A 21,876-nucleotide genomic window follows, 5' to 3' on the forward strand; every position below is an offset into this window, starting at 1 on the left:
TTTTGGCCGTCCTTCATTCGGGTTGAGGCCAAATTCCCACAAAATTTCCAAGCTCTCAATGCGAAATTTCTTAACCAATGGTAAAATGTCTTTATGATTTGCCATGATCTCTGGGGCAAATTATGAAAACAGTTTTGCCTACAACTATTATGTACAAAAAGTAGATACTATCTAGAAACTATTATACACATAGGCAGAGCCTATTCTTCATAACACTTATACAAAACCACCTACTTCTAAGGCCTAACTAAGAACAAAATCCAAAGTATTCTCCTAATATTTATATGTATAGATGTATAATTACCATATACACAACTCATACTTCAATAAAACAAAAAGCAGAAAACAAAAACAGAAACAGAAAAAAATACGAAAACAGAAACATGGTGAAACAAGAATATAAAATGCATAAAATGTTCTTTTTCCAAAATTGACAAATCCGACAGTCCGCAAATCCACAAAATCATTTACATGTTATTGCTTGTTATTGATTATTATTTCTATTCATCGTTTTGGTTGTAGTGGTAGACCTAGCCGTATCATATAGTATATTTTTAGAACATTGTTCAATTCATAAGTTGATATTTGTTTTTTTTGATCGCAATAAATTGTTTTTGATTTTTTAGTGGTAGAACAAATATGTTGTATTTTAGAATATTTATTAATTTGCCAATGTCTGAAAGCTTTAAATTCTGAATATTTAAAGCTACGGTTGAATCCACTTTGTGGCCAGAGTTACACAACTATTAAGAGTTCTTAAAGCAGACTAGCTCCATAGTTCCCTCGTTAATTTGTGACTATAGAGTCAGTTAAACTTGTAAGCTCCTTCAGCTTTGACCAATTCATGTCTTACAGATTTCTTGAAAGAACACAGATTCGCATAATTTACATTTCAATTTATTTCAATAGTTTAATCTGATACATTACTTACAACAAATACATAAATATTAATCTTTGTTTCATTTGCAGTTTAGTAATTTTAACTATATTTGTTTAACTAGTTGAGCACTCGCATTAGCCGATATTTGGTATCAGATATATACACAGTAAAGTCTGCAGTGTGCAGTGTGGCTGCGTCTACTTCCCCGACGCCTTCTCCTCCAGCTGGGCCTGTATGTTCTTGACATTGTGGCCACCGGCAGTGGTTTGATTGTGCCGCTGGAAGAAGGCATTGATGGAGCTCATGGATCGGTACTCTAGATTGTCGCTGATGTGCCAGTCCACGCTGATGCTCTGATGCCGGCCAATGGGGTTGCGTATCTTTGTCTCGTTGTACTTTTCCAGGAGGTGCAGCAGGCAGTCCTTGGTGGTGTTGGCCGCCTCCTCTAGATTCACCGTCTGGTGCGTGTCGGGCAGTCCCACGGGCACATCGCGGCTCATCTGATTGATGCGGAACTTTGCCCGGCGACTACTGGCCGATTCAGTGACCACATGATGATGGCTATTGTTGCTGCAGCTGCTGCTGCTTTTGGTGGTAGTGCTGCTGCTGCTGCTGCTGGAGATTACCTTGGATGTGGTGGCCACTGAGGACTTTTGTACTTGCTGGCTTGAGGTGCTGTTTCGGGTATTGGAGCTGCTCATTGAGCTCATCGTGGACTGGTTTCGTAGTGATTGCACTTGGGACTTGGACCAGGTGTTCTCGCTACCGATACCGTTACCGTTGCTCAGCTTCGGTGTCTCCTCGATGGACTGCTGCAGGCGGAGAGACAGCGAACTGATCTTGCTCTGGCCTTGTCCATCGTCGGAGCTGGTGTGGCGCTGGCTGCTGCTGCTGGCGGCACTGAGGAGTCCGCCCCGGGGCGTGGGGCGGTTCCAACTGCTGCTGCTGGTCGTCCGGCTGGTCCACTTGTTTCCCTCCTGGCTCGTCTCGGATGTGCGGCTTGTACTGCTCTCAGCTCCTGCTGGCGAAGCAGGCGTGGGTGCTGCACTGGTGTCGCTTTTACCGTTGTTACTGTTGGCGTCCCCTAGCTTCGTGTTGATATCGGCCAGCATGAGCAGATGGTCAGAGAGCTTGCGGATTTCGTCAGCCAGATTGACGCGCTCCCCGGAGCTGCGGCGCCCCAGCAGGTAGGTGGTGTCCGAGTTTCGGCGATCGAATGTGTGCAGATAGCTCTTCATGCTTCTTTGCTGCTGGACCGTCGACTCACTGCCGGAGAACTCGTCAAAGTTCTCATTAAACAGGTGCTGGGGTGTGGGCGTGGCCGGGTTGGAGGAGCCCATGGCCGGGAAGAGTTTCTCTCGCGACTCATTGATGGGCGTCGACACGGAGCTGGGGCTCCCGTTGTCGCCCCCAGGCGCCTCATCCTCGTCCGGAAACACATCATCATTCTGGCCTTGCTCGTCATCCGTCATTGTAGCTATCGACTCGCAGGGCGAGGGCGAACACACTGCAAATGGATTAGAGTATTAGTAGGATTCGTTTATCCAGAGTGGCACATACAGAGGGTTAGTACAAGGCCAAAGATAGTTTACGTTTAATTTATACATGAGGTCCATAGGCATGGAATTAGTTCATGCTTTTGGGTTAAAAGAGTTGTCTAAAATCATTGATGATATTTTATCCAAATGCGAATGGGTTTAATATTATTTTGTACACAACTTATTGAGACAATAATGGGGTTAGCTTGTTTATTTAAAAAGAAAGACTTTCCCTCTCCCTGACGGACAAGAAAACGAATGAGCAATGAGGCTGACTTTGGAGTATTGCTGAGATCTCTGTGGATGATGGCTATGGATTTGTATCATTGGGCTTACCTGGCTGGCAGACCAGAAACTGTGGCTATGTACGAGTATGTTGATCTATTGTATGTCTGACCTAGGATCGGGGGTAAGTTTTTGAGGGATTTGGTTGGGATTGGATAGGATTGGAGTGGAGTGGAGTGGAGAGTAAGGGAATATGGCTTATTGGCTCAAACAAAAGTATAGAGAAGTAGAGTTGTGCTTGATGTTGGTTTTCTGTATTCAAATTGAAGTATATTTTGGACATATTTGGTTGTTTTTTGTCAGTGGCTGTCATTATCACAGTGTCAAAATGGTTAATACAGGCTGTATCCGCTACAAGGATGCCAGACCTTTGCTTAAGACTACAGTTACTTAGAGACTAACAACAGTTCTGGCTGGCATGCTGGCCCTCCCTCTCTTTGCAAACACGGATTAGACGTGGGGTTAACACAGAGAAGGATAAAGTAAGAGAGATAGAGAAGAAGAGAAGAGTATAGTAGACTGGAGAGGGCAGGGCGCCTCTCTGTGCGCTTCTCAGCGAGCCAACTTGGGTCACATTCACGTTAAGAACAACAATTAGTGCTTGACAAGTTAATCATGTAATTTACAAAGTAGATCCAGATACAGAATGCAGTTGCAGTTGCAGTTGCATTTGCGGCTGTGGATGTGGATGCAATCATCATTTGCCGTGGATGAGGGCATGCCGGTCGCGCTGCCGCTGGGAGCCGCCGCCACGGCAGTACTCACCTCGGGACGAGGAGATGCTGTCCTGGCCATGGGGGCGTCGCGGGTGCGGATAGCTCGTCTCATTCAAGGGAGCAATCACATTGCCCTCCACATCGAAGACATACGGACTGTTGGGGTGCGTCTCCCACCGCACAATGAAATTCTTGAGGTTATCCTTGGTGGCATCCAGCTCTTTGTTCTGGGGAAAAAGGAATAGCATGTGGAATATGACACATGGTTTTTCGCTGTCCCATTATTTACCTCCAGGTCCGCGGCACTGCAGAGCTTGGCAAGCTCTTCGCACTCTTCGCACTCTTCGTCCTGGTTCTGGTTCTGGTTCTGGTCCTGTTTCTGCTTCCCCTCGCTAGGAACTACAGCCACCTGCACTTCCTCCTCTACGTTGTCGTCGTCGTCGTCGTCGTCCTCGATGGTCTCTGTGGACTCCTCGGAGGACTCTGAAGCGGCTGGTGTCGGCGACTGAGACTTGAGGCGTGTCTTCGACGCCGAAGAGGCTCCCTTCGCTATTGGCGTGGCTGTCGCGGTCGCCCGCTGCTGGAGCCATTTGTGCTTCATGCAATCTGCGGCTGTCATGCGGGTACTGCCGAGGGAGAAGGATACAGACAGGTATGTGTAGGTAGGGGATTTGCCGGTTATGACTAGACTCTAATTAGAAGCAGGGAAAAGTGCACCCACCTCAGGTCTTTTACCAACAGCTTGGCTATGAAATCCAGACACTCCGGGGATATTCCATTGAAGCATTCATCCTCGAAATCGTATTTCGCGATGGTTACATTTGACATTGTTTCAATGTCGTTCTCTCCCATGAATGGCGACAGACCCGAGATGCTGTACCATCATGTGTGCGTATGTGTGCCAGGATGGGTGTGGCAAAGTCAATAAACATGAAATGTAAAAGCAGAGTAAGTAAAATAAATAAACGCATCAAAAAACCCAAGACCCAACACTTAATTAACTAAATTAAATTTGTTCGCACTGCATTGGGGGGGATGGGATGGCAAACTGAGTGAGTTCATGAACAGTGGGACAGGGGTAGAGCGGGAGAGGGGCACAGCGGGCGCCCCCCTTTGATTATGCCACTTTTGGCTGGTACAAATTTTTAATTAGTTTTTCTTAAAATCCAGTAAGATACTGGGTCTTGAAAAGTCTTGATTAAATTTTGTAATTGCTTCACTGGCCATAAATGTTTCAAAAATATTTGCCAAGACTAAATGAAATAATTGGAAGAAGTGTAACAACATTCGCATATACTCGTACTCGAATTTATACGATTTTGATGACTCCTTCTACTTTTAACCATCTCTTGGAATGGTTTTGAACTTACAGCACATAGCAGATAACACCGACGCTCCACATATCCGTTCCATAGGAGATGCAATCAAAGTTGACAACTTCCGGGGCCACAAACTCGGGTGTGCCAAAGAGGACCTACAAATGACAGAGTTTACTATGAATTGGAGATGTTGGGCATACGATTGTGCATTTAAAGACTCACCCTTAGACGCTTGTCAGGATCGAATTTGCGTGCCAGACCAAAGTCAATGATCTTAATGCGATTACCCTTCTGTGTGAGCACAAGGATGTTCTCGGGCTTCAGATCCAGATGGACTATGCCGTTGCCGTGAATGAAGGCCATGGCCTCGCACACCTGACGGATGAAGACGCGACACACGCGCTCAGTGAGGACAAACTCATCGTCCACCACGCGGTCAAAGAGTTCGCCGCCCTCAATGCTGCGAAAGCAAAAACAACTTCAGTTTAATGGCATTACTTCAAGCTTAACAGATAACAGAACAAGCTACGTACGGACACATGCATAAACGGATTAACTCGTGCACAGATTAGGGTCTTTTGTTTAGTGTCTCCCCGCCTTATCGGAAGTGTTTAGGCCGGTTATAAGCAATCGCCTTACCTGCCACTCTCTAGTCTCTAAATATGTTATTTACAAGAGTATTGAATGCCCTGCCAGAACACGAAAATCAGATAATCCATGAACATCAGTCCCATGTGGACACGAGTGAAGAGCATCAGCTAACAAACAGCAGTCGGGTCTGATTCGGAGGGAATTATGTTCGTGTGCTCGTCAAATTCCATTTTAAATTTGCATTTCCACGCGCAGATAACACAAAACCCGCCCATCAGATGCTCACAATTGCCAAATGGCATTCAATTTTCCCACTATGTATGGGCTATTGTTGTTTGCTAGTTGATGCTCTTCAATCAGAAATCGAGTAAATGTGAAATTCGTTTCATTTATCTAATAGATTTTCCAGCTAAAGACTGAAGCCTATGAATTTATGGTCAACATTCTACATTCATCCTATTTCATTTTGACTTTCTCTCTTTTGACGGAAAGCTGATGCACTCAAAGGGGCGACTTTAATTAAAATTGCATCATCACAAAGTCCAAAATAATTTCCAGTCAGTCGAGAAAATCCGTTAAGACTCTTATCCGTGTGATGTTCGGTTTGCTTTGTGTTGTCATTTCCCTGACGGAACTAACTGGCTGTGCAGCCGAATATTTGCCAGACTACACGTTTAAATATTTATAAAGTAACAAAGAATGGCAACGACATTCAAATCTAGTTAAATTGAGACTGTTTTAGTTTATGTTTTCCTTTTCAATTTCAGTCCCTTCTTTTGTTGCAGAGTCTTCAGCAGACATTAGCCTAATGGAAACCGAGCCGGACTCTGTCATAAACTCGGCATTTTATCTAGGCCCCAATGAATAAACAATTTTCGGACTGGGTGAATGTCAACGCTTGAAGAAGTTTTCTCCTGTCTTGGCAGAATGTACGCACAACATGTACTTTGGATACATATGTATGAATGTATTTATGCTGGCAGTTGAAAAACATTCTATGGTATTATGAATATGCCAGGACAAACAGAGCAAGTCAACAATTAGCTTTTGGAAGAGACGTCAGGGATGAATGGGAATGGCATGAATAACAACAGCAGCAGCTGAGACAACAAAATGTTTAACAACTGCAGTTCTGCTGAAAATTAATTTAACTTGACAAAGAATTTGTTGGGTGGCGTTGTCATGTGTCTAGGAAAATGAAATTGTTTCGTTTGGTCATTGTTCTTAACAGTTTAGGTTGTGGGCGGGGGAATGTGGGTCAAGGCCGTGAACTAATCAGTGCCAAAACACCTGCCTCAGCTGTTTTTATGGGCCATTGGAGACCCAAAACGGGGACCCGCAACCCGTGTCACAAAAAAAAAAACACAATAGAAAGGAAAAGAATTGAAAAGAAACGAAAACTTTGTCCGGTGAGAGTCGGCGGGCCCGATAAAAGTTGTTATAAATTCATATAAATGCTGGAAAGGGACAACCTGTTGCTCTCTGGGCGCATTGGTGTGTGCGTAAAGTGTATTGGAGAGTGTGTTTGTGTGGGAGAGAAGTTTACTAGTTTACGATAATGTGCGTACGTGTAAATCGCATTTTATGCACATTCCCACTGATTGCAAGATATTGTGTGCCGGCAACAATGTGGCAACAACATCCAAAGGGGACCAACAAACCAACAAACTGAAAGAGCACTGAATGAAAAACAGAAAGAGAGAAACACACACACACACACATACACACACGAGGCACGCGACAACAAACAAGACAACAATGAACACATTCATAAAGCCATTTTTGAAACGGCTTGGTCACAAGCGTCCTCTTGGCCACGCTTCCTTACAGTTCCAGGACGACGCACATCATTTTCTGATATTCGTATGCCGCATACAATTGTATAATGAGATGATGCTGCAACGAATTCATAATCTCCACTTCTCGCTCGACATTCCGCTTGTCCTCGCGCTTCGGTATGGGCACAAACTTGGCAGCCAATTGCAGGCCGTTCGTCTTGTCCCTGCACTTGTACACCGTCCCGAACTTTCCCCTGCACACAAAAAGGGTAGAGGGATTAGTTATCGACCAGCGCCACAGCGCGTTCAGCATCCAGACCGGGCATCTCGATGCGCAGCTACTTACCGTCCCACCTCGCCCAGGACATCGAACAATTTGTGGGCATCGACATTGCGATTTATGGTCACATCGCGCATGGGGAACACCGGTTCCAGAACTGCAAAAGAAAGCATGGCAATCAATATATTGTAATCAGATAGGCCAGCAAAGATATGGCAATACATATTAAACGACAAGTTGCTCAGTATAGTGTGGGGTTACACCAGTCAGAAGGCAACACAAAGAACTTATTTGATGTTAAGTTTCCCTGCTTAAACTAAAGCCATTTAGTGTGAACTTCTTGAAAATAGATGTATTTGCACCGCTTGAACATTTCATCAGACCCACATTTCCATTGCAATCCGCACTATCGGTGATTTATCAGCAGACTGGCATAGATTGACAAGCCGTACTCGTATTTGTGGATGGCTTATGGCATCGGTCGGAAATGTTTTGGTTAGATAAGGTATTCGACTGGCTGTCTGATTTGATTGCTTGCACTTTATTTGCGGATTTAGATTAAATTTGTTGTTCACTTTTGTGCTGCGTTCATTCCACTAGATTATGCGTTATGTGTGCCTCCAAGGATATGGGGCTCTTTGGGAATCCACTACGGTGCCCGTATTGCCACCATTTCAATCATATTTATTGTTCGTCTTTTCCAGGCTGCATTCCATATCGGCCTGTCTGACGGCTCAACAACAGATTGTGCTTGTCATATACTCGTATATTTCGCAGGACATATTGCAGACAGACAGACCATAGTGGGTTGAGGGGGAAACCCTTTTCAAAACTCAATTCGTAACTTATTGTTGTTTTTTGATGTACATGTGTACATGTATGAATGTTGTATGTCTGTCTACAAGTTGCCAAACAAATAAAAATGACTTTATTCAATTGAGTTTGTGGAGGACCAGCGAGGACAACAAGAGTGACGGCTCGGGTACACATTGAATGTGTCTGTGATTGTGTGTTTGTGTGTGTGTATAACTGTGAATACAGTGATGAATATGTGAGTATGAGTTGGGCAATATTTTGCACAAGACTTTCCCACTTGACACTTGACCAGCATACTGGCAATCCATGGGGACTTCCCAGAGCTCTCTCTTTCGGCAAGCAGGAAAACAGAAATCAGTCGAGTTCAGAAATGTGCAATTTGAATTATTGATAATCCGTTGGGGGGCAGTGGGCGCTAGCCAGTAGGCAGTAGAGTAAGAAAAGTCAGTTAAGCACTTGCTGTTGAACGACGCACAACGCACAACGCACAACGCACGATGCACCATGCACTTATGAAGGCTGTCAGCTGGTGGATGTGGATGCTGTCGGTGTCTGTCCCATTAATATGTAAATGGCGCACATAAGTATGCTATGGGAAACATGATAAATCCTTAAAATCAAAGGCATTAGTATGACAGGACCGGGCAGGAACAGGCTGAGGGAAAAGTCAAAGGGAAAAGATTTTTCAAAATCGAAGCAAAATGCATGGAATGGCGGGGCACTGGGTGTGGCATACGGATGGGATGGGATGGGCTGGGATGGGGGTTTTCTCGAGCACAAACTTGGCAAATTCAAAGTGAAAGTTGAGGGTCTACTGTGCATAGAAATGGAGGATGAGGCAGAGGCAGAGGCAGAGGCATGTGTGTGTTTGTGTGCATGTGTGTTTCTTTGCTGTTTGAGCGCATTGAGTCTTTCGTATGCGCTTGCAGCGATTTCTGAGACTTGATGCCACACCTCGCCTCGTCCCGCCTCGGCACGTTTCCTCCATTCTGCATTTCGTTTAAACGGTTTTTGCGCAAATTTATGCATGTCTGCTGCAGCCCATGAGAGAGAGAGAGAAGAGTGTGTGTGTGTGTTTGTATGCATGAAGAATGTGCATGTGAGTGCATTTGAGTGCACTCTGCCAATAATGCGCACAATTTAAGTTTAGGCAAACACGCCCAAACACTTGCATTAGAGAAGAAAATTGAAGAGGTCCTTCGGAGACCATTCTCCAAGCCCGCTCCACCAATCAGCATCAACTATTTGTTGGAAGTTTTGAGGAAAGTTGAGAACTCTTTGGACCCATAATTCATTGCATTTAGTGGAAACGAAATACGTATTTCATAAGGCGCTCCACGATTCTCATAAAATTTCGCCATAGCCGTAGACAAGCACTCATATATTATGCACAAACACAGACCCACACATGCACATTCATATACGCTCACACACCACCATACGATGGGGAGGGGAAAAGGGGCAGGTGGCTCACATTCATTTCCTGCATCGAGCTCATGAATAAATGAATTTATATCGACTCCCGCCAGGCAATGGCACTGCACTGCACCATACAACGCCACCGCTTATCATCAAGGCGGAGCTGCTGAACACGGTGGCGATGGCGGTGGCGGAGGGGGAAGTCCCATATGCGACACGCCAAAATGGACGTGTCTGTGGCGGAAGGTTCAAACGGGTGGGTGGCTGTGGACCGTCTAGCCAGCGCACAAGCCCGAATGCAATCGAAATTGGACCTGAGCCGTTTGAAGTGTTTTTTCGTAAATCAATTTCAGTTGCCAAAGCATCACCACAGCCATCCATTAAGCTGCGAGATGTTTTCGATCTGCTTATAAAACTTTGTTTACTTTGTTTACCAGAGGGATATCTCCATTAGGGACAAATATCTCGGTATTATTATTCTATATCTGATTTTCTGCTACCGATGTGTGGTTAAGTTTTCAACTTGAACTCCTACCAAATGGATTTCCAGCCACTTGTTTGCTGTGCTTCAGCTGGCTTTCAGCTGCAGCTTGAACTGTGTGTCAGACAACACTTAACTCTTAACCAGCTTATTACTGTTAAGCGTTTGTGTCTACAGTGCTCTCCTCACATGCTCACATGCATCAATGTGTGGGTGGCTTTCGAAAGTGCAACTCGTAGCAAATTCAATTCAAAAAACTTTATAAACTTAATTTATGCACAATATCAATAAAAATGCCAGACAGAGAGAGAGAGAGGCGGAGAGAGTGAGACAGAGAGATGGTCTATGTTCACTTTTCATTCAATAGAGTGCCACTTCCACTGCCACTGCCACTGCCGCTGCCGCTGCTGATGCGAATGCAAATGGCAAAAGATTTTTTGTGCCAACGATGGAAATTTTTTCTGATATGAAAATCAGCACATTTTTCTTTGATTTGCCTTCGCTCCGGTTGTCATGTCCCACGAGTCATACCCCAATCCTCGATTTTCATTTCGCTCTACTCATTTTGGCAACTGTTGCCTTGACTTTGAGATTAAAATGGCTAAAAAAAAGAATGAAACCAAAGGAAAATGTCCTCCTTATCCTCCTGCGTCATCGATTTGTGGCTGCAATTTGTTGCCGCCATTATTTTGTATAATGCGAGTAATGAAAATATTTTAATAGCACAATTTAAAGTCACTTGAATTTAGCAATGAAAAAACACGCCAAAAACATTGCAAACTGTTGCACATCAAACGTTGTATGTCAATGTGCCACATGTATGTATGCCGCAAAAACCACGAGCCAGACGAGACGCTTTGGCATTTTAATATGTGTGCCGGCCGGGGCATGAAAGCGAACCAAGTTTGAGAATGGCATTTCTTCATTGTTTCCATTCGCTTTTAATAACACTTTTTATGCGAACAACTTAAGCTTCCTGCTCGGCTGGCCATTCATGCGTATCCGGAAAGAACAGAACAACGCCAACGCAGACCCAAAGCAATTTAACGGCATGTCCCATGTACCCAATGGAAAGCAAAGATCGGCGCACAGAGGTGTGTCAAATATTTCATATATCTTGAAAGATGCTTTTAGCACGGTGCTGCAGTCTCAGTTAAGGTCTTTGAAGTGTTGCATGTGCAGCATTTGTTTTTTTTTAATAATTTTGTATAACAGAGATGGGCGAAATTAGAACTGCAAATTTCCAGGAGCTGTCAGGAGGTTTTTAAATAGAATATTCTTGGAAAGTTAATAAACATGAACACGGAAATACCAAATGTTGCTCACACTGAAACTTCAATGGGGTATCTACAGCTTCTTCGTGTACCTAAGACAGCCTTCCTTTCTTTGACGAGTAGCTCTTTTTGTTGGCTCTTCCTCGTTGTGGGCTTCGACCAGGCTAAAAAAATTCTCTTACTGGCTGATGGCGTGGGTCTGACTAATGGCAAACGACGGTGAAAACTGGTGCGAATACAGTTACTAACAGATATTCGCCTGGTTATTGTTGCTTCTGATGCTGCTGCTGGGGCTGTTACTACGGGCATGTCTCTGCACTTTAATCAGACTAAGTGGCTGCCAAGAGCGAGAGAGCAGGGAACCAGAGCCAGAGTGAGAGCGAGAGAGAGATAATGGGATGGTATATGTGGTGGCAAAATTAAAAAATGTGAAAAGTTTTCCCAGAATACAGCTGAAGGCTTCCCGTCGTAACTGTGACTGTGACTGTGAATATGGTGCCATCCATTTCAAATTGGTTATAACACGGACCTCGCCACATATCCACACACGAGTATGTACTGCATGTATGAACAGGGCACATCAAATGGTCATGCATAAATGAAAGGGATAGAGGCGGAAGTGCTTTTCATAAATCCGCAGTTATTGTTTGCCTGGCCACAAAATGAGAGTGGCATCAGTTCATGGACAGCAGGTAGACCCCACGAACTTGGCTTCAATTATTTATTTGAATGACTAAAGACAATGTTTTCGATGCAAAATGTAAATGTTGTATAAATATTTTGTAAGCAATTAATCAATTAAAAGTTTGTCTTTACAAAACCCTCCACTTACGTATGTCGTCTTATCTGCCTAAAAACCATATTCGGGGGGAAAATGTTTTCCACTTAAGACAAAAGCGATCCATATCCACTTTGCCTGAAGAGCCAACTCCGATTTGTGAAAAGCGAAGGCGACAGACAATTTATTTCTCTCAATCGAATGGATACGTTAGATGCGTTAAATGTTTGCAGATAAAACAAACTCAATAAATGATAAATGACAAGAAAAAGTTGCCAAATTAAATGCAGAATTTTTTATTTAAAAAAATACAAACATTGGGACAGAAAGGGGGACCCAAATCAATACCGAACACGCATATACGTACTCTTACATCCCTGTCCTGTCGCATATATTCGTATTAATACGTATCGGTATCCCCTGTTCGGGCTCGGTATCTCGACAACGAGGCAATTCATCTTCATCATTTTTTTCTGCGTGCCTGTGGTTTGCATGCCATGCGTAAATCCGCTGCGACAACTCATGGTGCGGACGGAGGGAGAACGAAAACCGTTATGGAAAAATGAAAAATAATAATCAGTAGGGGGGAGGAGAGTCTGAGAGCGCTACCTACTCGTAAAAGCTATCAAAAGGAACACAGAGAGAGGGAGAGATGGAGAGAGAGAGAGAGAGAGAGGAAGAGATAGAGAGAATGGCATGCTGTCTTAGTGGCATGCTGTGTGGGTGGGTGGTTGGACCACCGCCTCCTCGTTAAGCTCTCCTCTAATGCAGTGACAAGTGGTGGCACCACCACCACAACCACTAGAACCACAGCTTGGTGGGAGCCCTACCACTCGCAGCCAATTTCCAGTTTATGCAGCGCACTTTTGTGGCACACTCTTTAATTGGGCAATTGCCATTTAAAATTTATGCGAAAGACTGATGTCGACCGTCTTTGCCACACTCATTTTGGATGATTTTTTTTACGGCTTTGCCTGGATGTGGAAGTGGAAGTGGCAATTTTATTTTATTTCATTTAATTTTAGCTGCTTTTGCATAATGAAATTAGCATTAGAAATTTGTATGCAATTTTAGCTCTCATTTCACTCCTCAAGCGAGTTATTTCTATGCATTTCAATTATCATGGCCACAACACACAAACGCCATGTGTGTCGCCTATATGTGCCCCACTCGCATTTCTTAAATTGTTTCTTACCAACGCTTTGCGGTTGTCCTCGCCCATTCATGCAATTTCTCTCTCTCTCTCTCTCTCGTTCTTTGCCGTTCGTTCGCGGTTCTCTGGTTCTCTGGTTCTCTTATCCCTTTACACATTCATTACGCTGGCTTTTGTGGGCACGCTCATAATCTCCGCCTGGCAGTGTGGGTGAGCTCCTTTCGCGCTTATAATCAGCACCGCCATTCGAGATGTGTGTGGGAATTTTTATATTCTGTGTTCAGTTTTAATCACCGAAAGTTGAACAGCAGGAGCAACGGCACTTAAAGGCCAAATTTAAACGAATTTCAAGCTGCATGACAGGCAGAAAGATGCAGGACCAGAAGACATCAGCAGACACGATGCTAATTGATCGATTGTGAACACAGCAATTTCCAGCAAATTCCAAAGTTCAACAATGGGCCAGAGGACAATGCCTGGGGAGGCTGAGCTCACTGCAGATGTAGACTGCAGACAGACACCAAGACAAATAGGGGGCAGAATTGGGGGCAAGGCAAGGCTCGTTTCGTTCTGCTGCAAAATCCCAGCTTCTTCTAAGGATTTTTTGCTCGCTTTTCTGGCTTGTCTGCCAATGAAAGGATGAGGTGACGTGGCGGCAGAGCAACAGCAACAGCCGCTACTAAATGCAAAACAATTTGAAGCCAGACTAACGACGCTTACCGCAATGAACTCATTAAAACTTCTACCCAGCCCCAAAAGTGCAACTTTGTACCACCGCGACAGATGAAAATTCAAATATGTTGGGTTGCTAAACTGTGTGAATTTCTCAGGCCTTTCTATCAGCATTTAATTAATTTAATGAGCAACTTCAACCTGTTCGCTGTCCCTCATCTGCTATATTTATATGTTTCTCTGCATGTACATACGTATGCTGGGAGTTCCTGTCCATTTCCCATTTCCCATTCCCCTGCTGTTAATGACTCACACGTGTAATCTAGGGGCGACTCGTTAGCATAGAATCCCCACCAAAGATTATGTGAACGAACGAGTCGTCCCATGGTGATGTGGCCAGAGATGGCGCATAGTTAATTATTGGCTCGCGCTGGCAGCTCCTGCAAAGTCTATTAATTTATTGCGCATACGCAATATTGTGCTCAAAGGCCACAAAGGTCGTGGCTGCTGTCACATGCATCGCTTCGCGGCTATTTTGATGCGGTTTTTGGCGATGCATTTTGGGCGCCAGCGGCAAATGGGTTGCATCAAATGAACCCTGAATTGTGACTATATTGGAAGGTAGTTTGACTTTGTTGTGGGTAACTTTACTCGACACACATTGCCCATAAAGTCTAAGTACCTAGGTACTTGTTTCGATATTTAAAGCGAGAGCACAGGCAGTAGAAGTTAAAACAGCTGCGAAAATAAAGAAAAGATTCGTTATATTCCGGACTAGACGATGCCCATTAATCAGATTTCGTTCTCTATGCTGGATCGCAAGGTAGCATCAGGCTATAGGTGTTTCTCCAGCAGTTATTGTCTTCGAAACACATTTGTGTTTGCGCTCTTCGTTCTACCTATTATGTATGTATCTATCTTCTGTCTGTGTCTGTCTGTGTGTGTGTGGGCCATTGGTCTCATGAATCAAAGGCGAAGCCAGACACTGATTGTTGGTGGGCGGAAAACGCAGCCAGGGAGCATCTGTCGGTGCTTTAAACAACCACAAAGTACAGCTAGCACAACAATGCCAACAGAAGAACCGAATATTCAGCCAGGGAATAGTCAGTGCCATGACAGTGAGAACACATATTTGCACTCAAATCGAATTGGGTTTGTTTTCTGGGGGCGCATAATTGAATAACAGCCGTAAAGTGCAGAATGCAAAGGCTTTTTCGGCCAAAAAGGCTGCCCAAAATGAAGCGGAAGTGCATGCGGCTACATCCATATAGGGATTGGGGGTGCTGGGGGCGCCCATAAATAATTTGCCAGCTGTGGAAATTAGTTGCGGCAGGCAACAAGATAAATCAATTAACGAGCCACAAACAAAACGATTAATCAAGAAGCAGGTTTTTAGTTGGGTACATCAATTGTTACCAATCCAATGTGTAGTGGCGATGTAGCAACGGAAATGAGAGGTAATTGAAAGGTCATCGATTCAATGACAACCCCAGTGCCCTGGCTGTGGAGCTGGCACGCGCTTCGGACAACAATTTGTTAAAATGTAACGCTTTATTTACTGCTCCAGGACCTGGGTACTGGGTACGGCATGTGGTGTGCGTCGTGTACGTACCCCAGTTGTGTAGTGCCCTCGACACGTATTGCAGAACTGCAGAGGCAACCACGGAAGACCGGTTCCTGCACAATGTTTCGTGTCCATTTTGAGCGACAGTTTGACATCTCTAAATAAAGTTTGCACTTGCCAGCTACGTGGGCGGATCTACCACATGTAGAGAGATACTGAGAGACCCCCACACACACACACACAAAGAGAGGAAAACGCGAGCTATAGAATTAGGGAAAGAGACATCTAGATAGACACCCACCCGCAGACAGAGAGAGGGAGAAAGAGCTCTGCACGTTTGACAATTTAATGGTGTTGAGGTTATTTATACAATACGCTGCCTGACAGTGCTCAAATATTTAGTGGATTGCAGCCAATGCCATGTCCAGCCATCGGTTCTTCAACAGCCCCCTAGACCATGGAAAAGTAGGGGAAATCAAAGCTCTGATTCACTGCTTGAGGAATAAGTTGAACAATACTATAAACACATTAATTGTATGTGCATACATATAAGTACATATGTACATGTATATAAGGACTCTTTGATGTTGCACTTTCTTTGATTGAAAGTTGATATTTGTCTTGCATTGGCAAATGGTTTGAATATTTGGATTTAAGATCTCATTAAGAAAATTGTACAGGTCCATCCTTTGATTGAAAGTTAAGTTAATTAGTTAAAATGGAATAGATGAAGAGCTGATGAATACGAAGAGCAATTATTGATAAATTAATTTCAACACTTCTGTTACAGGAAGCCAGAGGGAAGTGGGAGCCAGCAGGCATGAGCTGGTAACATCCAAATAGAACGATATGGGATGGACAGATTAGCAGGTGTGAATATGGGGGATCTCTGCTGCTTTCAGCTACGTTTCTTGATGTCCAGCATCATTCCGAGCAATTACTGCTCAGTCGGCAGCGGTGAGCCATAATTCTCTGTGAGTGCCCAGCGCTGCTCCGCTCCATGGGGGAAGCAGCACTTTGCGGGCCGCCAACGGACGCATTACTCTTGGGCCGACCCCAAAGCAGTTACAGTTTATTGCGTTTCATTTAATTTCAGTCGGAATGGGCCAAAGCTCCGGCCAAATAACGATCTGTTTGGTTGCATAAGGGCGATTGCCCGCAGAGATGCCACTTGGGACTGGGGCTATAAGCGGGACTGGCGAGAAAGCACTCGGAAACTTATTGCATTTATAATGCAGTTACTGGTCTCCAATTAAACATCGCACAGAACTTGCAATATACCCGGGGTTACATACATATAAATTAACCTAAAACCTGACTGTCGACAGGGTAAAGGGACGTGCCGTCATACCCCATTCGCACATTTGATTATGGCTTTCGATTTGCATGGCACTCAATGACGAGTTTCGATTTTTGATGAATGAAACTGTGCCATTTAGACGAGGCCATAAATCATCTGACTGGCAACATGGGAATTACAGAATAGAGAACGTCATGAAGCCCAGCAGAACCCGATGATGAGGCTGATGACGTGGAACGCAAGCGAAATTACCTGCCCGACAGGCATGTAAGGCTGCTCTGCTAGTAAAGTAGAGGCATACGATGCGCCCAAAAACATTTACATAATTTTGATTATTTTGTGTGGATGAGGGATATATTCGTATTCGCAGTGCAGCGTCCCCTTCGCATGCATAGCATTTTCAGTTGCATTTTCGTCGGGAGGAAGCTGCTGGTGGAAGTGCTTTGTATTATGGAAATTTCCGTTTGTCATTTTGGGTGAAAAGTGCGAGTCTCTATATCTATACATGCAAATTGAGCTGCAACAAGCGTCTGCCTCTGCCTGTGGAGGGGGAGTGTTTGTTTGGTTTTTGCTTTTGGCAAATGCAATCTTAATAGGAAGCCTGCCTGCCTGCCTGCCTGCCATCCTGCCCTGCCAATACATTACATTGCAATTTTAATTTGTTTTAGCATGCGGCAGTCCACGCCCCATCTGCTTCTGCCATTCCTGCGCCACATGGCGTATGCGTTGTAATCATACATATTCGTACTCATTCTCACGCTCGTGCCTATGTGCATTTTTAATGCTGCCTCAGTGCCACCTGCAGCTGCCACCGACCCCAAAAGCAGCCAGAGATACTTTTGCATTAAAAATTTAAACAACATTGCAGTCATGTCCCGGCAACAAAGAATGCAATGATTCCGAGTGGATATGGCAGAGAAACAGACCAATGTTCAATTGTTGGCCAACTCCTTTTATGGCGAATTGCTTTGCCATGCCGTGCCTTGTGGCTTGTGGCTGGAATTAAATATTCTATAAATTGTTTTAATCCCCAGACATATGCATGCAGATACAATTTCTTTTAATTTCTCTGGTGCCAGCAAGTTCAATAAATTATCCCTGCCTGCGAGAGAGATACAAACATAAATTGCGAAATTTTGGTTACAAGCCAAAATCACAAAAACATAACCGCATTTATTCTCATTCATTCAGCACTCAAATTCACAATATACAGAAAGATATGTACATATATCTATGAGATAGATTTATATATAGATGCCAAGAAACTGAGAAATGCAAAGAAAAATCACAGAATTTGGGAACACTCAAAGGAAAAATCAGACAATAGGAAACAAAAGCAGGAAGCGCGAAATATTTACATAATTACTTGACAAATAGATTCACATACAGGCATACATATGTACGAGTATGACCAAATCGAGGCTATTGCTTATGGTCTAGATCCGATTAAACAATCCTTATGTACAACTCGTACAAAGTAGAGTACAGAGACCCCGCCACGCCGGCCACGATGAGGCAGAGCCGAGGAATTTGCAACGTCAACTGAAGTGAATAGCAACGAACGACCTTCAACATGAAATGCGACGTAAAATAAATTTATCTCAATTATATACCCATACACACACATACGTCTCTCAAGATATATGTGTGTAGATATATAAAAGTCTCTCAATGTGCGTTTTGGGGTCTGAGGGAGGGACGGGTGTGAGGACGGGAGAGTAACTTTCAAGACAGCATGTGAAAATTCTTTCGATTTTCGTCTGTTTGTTTTACACTCACCTTGGCAGCGCAGTACGAAAAGTTAAAGGCAAAATATAAATTTAATTTTGAATATTTTCGGTGGCGAGGAGGCGTAAAAAAATGAATGAGAAATGTTTCCCCCTTTCAAACAGTGAATGATCGCTGATCTCAGAACTACATATATTCCCTTGTCAAACTCTTCACTCTTAGCGTGAACACACTGTAGCTGTTGCTTTATGTAGAAATATGTACATTCTGTCCATCTAATGACGCCAGAACATCGGTGGCTGGCCAGCGGTTTTATGCAGATTTCGGTTTTATGTTTATACAATATCGATGCCTGCTCTTTGTGTTTCCTTGCCCCTACTCCAGAGCCTCCAAACGATGGAAAATTTGTATTTATAAAATAGTATACACGATAAATAATGCACAGTTGAACGTCTTTCTTTTGAATTTTGCGTACAAAATATGGGCAAAAATATTCAATATATTTTCATTATAAATAAAATACTTTATGTGCATGTGATTTGAGTTCCTCTGCGGTTTGGTAATTTCCGCTGCGAATGCTTTCATTTCCTGCCCGATTAAAGCTAAAGCTCCTTTTTTTCTGAAGCTCTGGGAAGATCCGAGTACACAAGATTTCCCATAATTACGTAGAGTGGTTTGGGGAAAGGAAATTGAGAAATCAGCTTATGTGTCATTAGCACATAATTCAGCTGAGAAAAACCCTAAAAACACACACATACCATACATACAATCATAGGTATGTGCACACGTCTGGGAGTGACAAGAAACTGTGAAAATTTGCCAGAAAAGGTTGGCCAATCGGTCAGGTTGCCACCTGCCACCTTCAGCCACTTTCTGCCACCTTTGCCACAGGCAGACAAGTATTTCCGTTTGTTGTTATTTGCCAATTTGGGGAAAACTGCCTGGGAAAACGAGACGCGTAACCCTTTTCCTTTTTCTTTCTTTCCGACTTGTGGTGGCCCGTGAGGAGAGGGGAATGTGTGCGTTGGTGGCACTAAATCAGGACGCCCCTGTGTGTGGTATACAACACAGACCGCTTCCCTTTTCTGCAGTCGCATTCCTCGTGTTACGCGTTCGGTTTTGCCTCTCGGTCTGTCGAAGTTTTTTGTGCCTTTTGGGCTCTTCCATTTCTGGAATTACCCGACGTTCGCCATTTTTCATGCTACATGCTTTTGCGGCACACTCCCTGGGCCGTTTCCCTTTTAACCATTTCCCGCTACGTCCAACTACTAGACACTTCCGTTTCCTTTTTTTTGGAGTTTAGGATTTTGGACTTGCTTTTGTCTTTGGGCTCCACGGCAGATACTGTTACTACTGACTAACAAGCCATCCTCTCCTTTCCGCCCAATTCTCTCGCTCTCTCCTAACGTTCATCTGGTGTGACATTTATCCTTCATCGCCTCTTTTTTCGTACTTCCCTTTGGCTTTCATTTCAGCTTTAACATGGCAAAAAAAAGTGCAAATAAAAAAAGAACGGAGAAATTATTTGGCCTCTCTTTTGTTTTATGCGTGAAATTTATTGTTTCTGACAATGGAAACGGCGTCGCAAATGTTTCCTGATCACAGTCCCGCCTTATCTGGACACCCTTTTTGGGGATGCCATGCCATGCCATACCTTCCCCAACCAGAATCCTCTCAGAACCGAATTCAGTGTCGGGTATTCTCGTATTTTATTGAAATTCATGTATTTTTAAAAGCCTCCATGCCCATTGGGATGCCGCGCTAAATCGTTTAAGCATTTGTTTTCACCATTCACAGCTTGATTTGAACAGATCTCCGTTCAGCACGGGTCGGTTCTGTTCTGTTCTGTTCTGTTCGGTTCGGTTTGGTTTTTATCTGTGCATAAAAGTTAATGTCTTGCATCAGTATCAGCATGATGGGCCGAAAATGTTTATTGTTTTGGCCCTTTATTAAAGCGTAGTTATCCGCCGATGCTGATAGCTGGGGTGGTCCAAAAGAGAACAGAGACATCTGCTAAGCCATAGATTTGTGTTGATTTGATTTGTCTATTTGCAGTTGGCATTTAGGGGTTTATTCTGCTCCCTCTTCGATGGGTGTGCAGTGCACAAAATACACTAATGAAAAGTAACAACTGTTCGAAGCTTGATTGAAAGAGTCATTGAGTTGAGCTCTTGAAAATAATTTACAATAATTGCGAAAGTCCTCCGGCTCCTATCTCTGGGTGCATTTATCGTGGGCTGTATACACGAGTATACTAAGATAGCGAGACTCATACTTATATTGTATACAGATAACCACTGGCAATCGAGTGCTGTCGGCGACCCTTATCAACGATGATACACAACACGAAAACGCAGCACAGCGTTGACAGCGGCCGGTTTTCTGTTGGCCTGTTATCGGAGTGCGCAGTTGGGTGTTGAGGCCTATTTTTGTGGCTGTGGCAGGCAACACCAATTAGTCGAGTGCCATTGGGACTTACCGCCTTCCGGCTCTGAGTCATCAATGTAGATCATGCTGCTGCGTCCCCGGGCGCTGGCTTCCCGCAGACGTTGACCCGTGCTGAAGCTGTTGCACTTTTCCGTTTGTCTACGAGCAAATATTTGTGAGTATTCCCCGGGCTTAAATGAGTGTCGTTGCTGCTTGTTTACACGTTTGCTTTTTTCAACAATATTTAATGGCAAGTTTTATAATTTATTTAGAGCATTTTCGCTATTGCGTTTCAGGTTTTCAAATCAACTTCACTTCACTTTTGACTGAATTTCCAAATGTGTATTTGGGATATATTTCGTTTGCCCGATCCTTGTATTTTCTGCGCACTTAAAAAATGGCACAAAAGAATTTTGTTTGCTTTTTGACTTTTGTTTATTTATAGCCGATGGCAGCGGTGGCGCACCACGTTGCGTATGCTTGATATTAGCGCGAAATTCGTTCGCCTGCGCCTCAGCGTGCTATTGTGTCATCGCGAGCGAGCGCCTTGCCTCAAACTGTTTTGGCCTGGCCCCACATTATTTGATTTGAGCCAGTTTCGCCGCTGCTTTTGGCTGCTGCTTCTTCTGCCATTTGCCAATGCTCGCATATGTACTCCGTTCCTTTGTGGCCGCTCTTGGCGCTCCATTATAAATGTGTTTTTGGCTGATAACTGCCAGAGGAAGAGGTAGAGGCGGTTGGCAGGGCTACGGTTGGCACGACTTGTCGCCGATCGGCTCTCGCGAGCATTCAATATGTATCTATAAATAAGCCCCCCCACAAATACACCCAAACTTGACTAGATTCCGCTCCCAAAAGCTATATGCACTCGCACTCG

The 21,876-nt window shown here is 44.1% G+C and overlaps 1 protein-coding gene across 1 annotated transcript; it reads right to left on the minus strand.

Moving 5' to 3' along the window:
- Positions 1-881: 881 nt before the first annotated feature.
- Positions 882-21,571, minus strand: LOC117578684 (serine/threonine-protein kinase dst1). Its single transcript, XM_034264316.1, has 9 exons — positions 21,052-21,571; positions 7,454-7,544; positions 7,158-7,361; positions 4,961-5,198; positions 4,790-4,893; positions 4,141-4,293; positions 3,709-4,045; positions 3,469-3,646; positions 882-2,387 (listed from the first exon to the last, which is right to left on the minus strand). Exons 1-9 carry the CDS (start codon positions 21,083-21,085, stop codon positions 1,078-1,080), a joined length of 2,649 nt encoding a protein of 882 aa, XP_034120207.1. The 5' UTR covers positions 21,086-21,571; the 3' UTR covers positions 882-1,077.
- Positions 21,572-21,876: the final 305 nt, after the last annotated feature.

This window comes from Drosophila guanche, unplaced genomic scaffold, assembly GCF_900245975.1.
Source record: "Drosophila guanche unplaced genomic scaffold, DGUA_6, whole genome shotgun sequence".
Lineage (NCBI taxonomy): Eukaryota > Metazoa > Arthropoda > Insecta > Diptera > Drosophilidae > Drosophila > Drosophila guanche.